Raw genomic sequence first — 4,326 nt, forward strand, 5'->3', positions numbered from 1 at the left:
GAAAGTAGAAATGATGACCTCCTCGGCATACTACTAGACTCCAATTATAAAGAAATCGAGCAACACGGGAACACCAAATTTGGACTTAGTATTGACGATGTCATTGAAGAGTGTAAGCTTTTCTACTTTGCAGGGCAAGAGACTACTGCAAATTTGCTTGTTTGGACTATGATTTTGTTAGGCCAACACCAAAATTGGCAAGAACAAGCCAGAGACGAAGTCTTAAAGGTCTTTGGGAAGAGAAAACCAGATATTGACGGGTTAAGTCAACTGAAAATCGTAAGTTTTCCCATTCTAAAATTTTCCAAAATAAATTTGTGAACTCATTTTCCGTTTGTTTATATTTTAATTTATTGGTTTGCAGATTAACATGATATTCCTCGAGGTTCTTAGGTTATATCCTCCGGTAGTCGCACTATCACGGATGATTCACAAAGAAACAAAACTAGGAAACTTAATTTTACCGGCCAAAACAATCATCCAGATGCACACGATGCTTTCACATTATGACCACGAAATCTGGGGTGACGATGTGAAGGAGTTTAATCCCGAAAGATTTTCACAAGGCCTGGTTAAGGCAACCAAAGGACAAACCTCATACATCCCCTTTGGAGGGGGTCCACGTATATGCATTGGACAAAATTTTGCGATGCTGGAAGCAAAAATGGCACTGGCTATGATTTTACTACACTTCTCGTTTGAACTCTCTTCGTCATATTCACATGCTCCACGTACCATCGTCACCCTTCAACCTCAATTTGGCGCTCATTTAATTTTGTGCAAAATTTAGAAATTGGTAAGATTATTGTTAACGAGTTAAAAGCATGCTACACTGCTTGTTGTGACGGAACAATTTCAACATATTTGTATGGTTGTTGAATCTTCTGCAGTTTAATGTATCTACAACATAAATTTTCTATATAATAATTTAGTCAGAATTATGTGATGATGCAATTAGTTTGAAAATACTAATCACATCCTCTAAATGGTAATTCTGTAAAAGGTCATTTTGACATCATTATATTGAATTTTACCATATATTTGGTTTAAAAATACCCAATTTGCTCGGGTAAAGTCATAATTTTTACACGCAAATAGAACAATTTATTGTGTTCAAACGTGTTATTCTTAACGAAAGGTATGACAATTTTCTTGTATTTGTATTTATATCATTTGTCCATTTTGTTCCAGTTGTAAAGTTGGTTGTGACATCTTATAAAACCTGTGGTTGATATATAAAACGAAGAATAAGGTATGAAGGTTCAAAATGTCTATTAACATTTTGTCTTGTATACTTGTTTTGCTGGTTTTATAATAAAATATCTTATAATGTTAAGCATAAAGACAATAATTTATAATTATACGCAAACAATAATACTATATCTACATAGGGTTGAGTTCACGTGAGACAAACCTATTTTCGTGAGACCCGTGAGACACTTTTTTACAATTGAAGCTCCACAAAAAAACACTGTAAAGGTAAAAAAAAATCGAACATTCACAACAAAAACATTCTGAAGGTTACCTTCACAACGTTTTGCTGTAAAGTTTCAAGTGTAAAAAAAGTGGTCTCACGAAAATAGATCGGTCTCACGTGATCCTAAGTCTCTATCTCTCTCTCTCTCTCTCTCTCTATATATATATATATATATATATATATATATATACTAGTTGTCTACCCGCGCAATGCAGCGGGATGTAAAAAGTTCATTAACGGGCCGTTTATCAATCACTTATCCGGTAAGCACTTACCGGTAAAATGTAACAATATCGTTTATTTACCGGGTAAGATTCTAGTACACCAAAACAGTATCGTATGCAACAATTTACCCGGTAAGCGCTTACCGTTGTAAGAGTCATCACCCTCACTAAACCGGATAAGACTATTAGTCATTGTCTCACTCTTACCGGATAAGATTTTTTGTTCTTACCATGTTCATCCGGTAAAATAATGTGACTTTGTGTTCACTTATCCGAGTAAACATTTGGTAAACTGTCCCTAAGATTTATTTAATTTTAAGATATCAAATTCCTTCAAGATGTAATAAACAATACTACATTTGTACATAAATTAGATTCAAATATACATCTCATCCAAAATGTTGGTTTTAGTAGTTTTTACAATTATTCAAAAAAAAAAAAACAGATTTCTTATATAAGATGTGTATATAAACAAATCTTTTTGCTATTGTAAATATGATTGCAATGAATAAGATTCAGAATGACAACATAACTCTCTACAACAATAAATCTTCCCATCAATCTTCTTGCTGTGGTTCATAGTTCTTAGTACCCTTGTAAACTTCAAACGGATCTGCAAAAGTTTACATATTAGAAACATGATGTTCCATGCTCATCCTTCACATGGACAATGGACTCCACTTATATGGTCTTCCTCATGTGCCTGCTTACTGCGGAATCTGTATGAAAGTTTCCCCTAACCAAATATGAACCAGTACATCAATGGAACACAAATTGTTGCCATTAACTTAAGAAAATAAATCGAATACGAACAACCGATAAAGGGTGTTTACTTCTCCAAAAAAAGCACATTAAAAAGCATGATCATTAATACAWCCAACATAGTAAAAGGTAGACCCAAAAATGCGCATGTGAACTACACTTTGGTGGAGAATTGAGTCATCATCAAGAAGAAACCAATGCCCCAAACTAAAACTGAAACACAACAAAAAACATAAAGCGGTGGCCCCTGGGATCACATGGCATCCTTCCACATGATCCTATCTAAGGTCAACTCCTTTTTMACATTTCAAACTTATTCAGAAAATTTCTTTTGCTTCAATCAGAATTAAACAAATCCAAAAATCAAAGAAAAAGTAATATTAGTTCAATAAATTCATAGTGGTTGGTGAGGAAAGCAAACACATTAGTCATACAAGTAACCCACATACATGTGGTAATTTACCATTTCAAAGAACTTTATGTTATTGAGTCAACAGGACAGTTGTTCCATTTCTTCAATATATACAAAAAGGTAAATTCCTGAGATCAGCTCCAAATATACAGAAGGCTCTATTGGTTGATGATGTGCAATATTGAACATAAAGTGTTAGCCTAACAGCACGGTCATGATGAAGAAATAGCAGGAAATTGCATGGCCATGTACTGATGTAAAATAGCAGTAAGGTTTATGCGAGTTCATTGTACACCACAGAAGGGCAGAAGTGTAATTTGCAGAACAATATKCACATATGGGCTTTTACACAGATTGAGGGTGAAAACACACACAGACAGAGAGTGGATACMCAGGGAGGATTTGAGTATTGTACAGACCTGGAGTATACAGGCACAAAGATACACAAAAAATTGAGGTCCACACTCTGACATCAAAAGGTTGTATCTTATGTATAAAGAAGTTGTACATTTTARTGGGTTTAAGACTTTAAGCATCAAAATGTTGTATCTTATGCATCAAAACTTGTCTTTAAGACTTTTACCAAATCTCATTTATAATGTAATAATATAGATTTTATAAATAGAAAAAGCTACTACTGCATTCTACAAACTTAATGGACCAAACCAACAGTGGACAAATTCTTTTTTTTTTTTTTTTGTAAACAAACCAAGAACTCTTTTTTAATGAAGAGCACAATTATGTGGGTGAAGAACTCTTTTGGAGGCCTATTATAACACACATACCCCTTCTGATCTGTGCCCAAAAGAACCCTTGAAAGTTGCAAAATTCATCACACATATGCCTCATAGGGCGCTTCATCCATGTGAGACGTAGCCTGAAAAGCAGTTCTGGACATGCCTCAAGGCATACACTTCTACTCTTATTTAAAACCATGGATAGAAGGTTAGGAGTCCTTTAGAGTGGCTGCAGATGGGATGGTGTTTTAGCCTAATTATGACTTTAACAACACCAATGCTAGTGATATGTTTTTATTCGGTGTTCTTAGTGTTTATCTGTAGAGCATGATAGACTTGGAACAATACTCGATGTTAAGCTTTACTATGACTTGAGTTCATAATGTCCAAGTCTTGGTTAGTGTTGGAGCATGAGTTTGAGGTTGAGATTTTGCATTGGACTCCATACTTCAAGATTTTGAGCCTGCAGGCCATGTACACATCCCAAGTTAAAATTGTCAAAGATGATGCTATCACAGAGACTCAAGAAAGTAGTTCCTAGCTGACTTAATATTGATTTCTACAGAAAATAGATAAGCTTCTTTGATGGAGGTTTGAGAAGAAAGCAGCAAGCTTGGTGAGACGAAAATTTGATTTCTTGAACCAGTAAAATCTTGATCAAAAAAACCCAAACACAAAACCTAAAATCAAAACTCAAACAGTTCATACCTGACA

At 34.6% G+C, this 4,326-nt stretch overlaps 1 protein-coding gene across 1 annotated transcript in view; it reads left to right on the forward strand.

Annotated features, from left to right (window-relative positions):
• The window catches only part of LOC112528543 (cytochrome P450 CYP72A219-like), a 9,556-nt gene extending 8,610 nt beyond the window's left edge, over window positions 1-946 (forward strand). Inside the window, exons 5-6 of the mRNA XM_025139567.1 lie at window positions 6-279; window positions 365-946. Coding sequence (XP_024995335.1) covers window positions 6-279; window positions 365-790 — 700 coding nt within the window. The 3' untranslated portion in view covers window positions 791-946. The remainder of the gene's footprint in view (window positions 1-5; window positions 280-364) is intronic.
• The last annotated feature ends 3,380 nt before the right edge of the window (window positions 947-4,326 follow it).

Source organism: Cynara cardunculus (genome assembly GCF_001531365.2).
Source record: "Cynara cardunculus var. scolymus isolate 2C chromosome LG 15, CcrdV1, whole genome shotgun sequence".
NCBI lineage: Eukaryota > Viridiplantae > Streptophyta > Magnoliopsida > Asterales > Asteraceae > Cynara > Cynara cardunculus.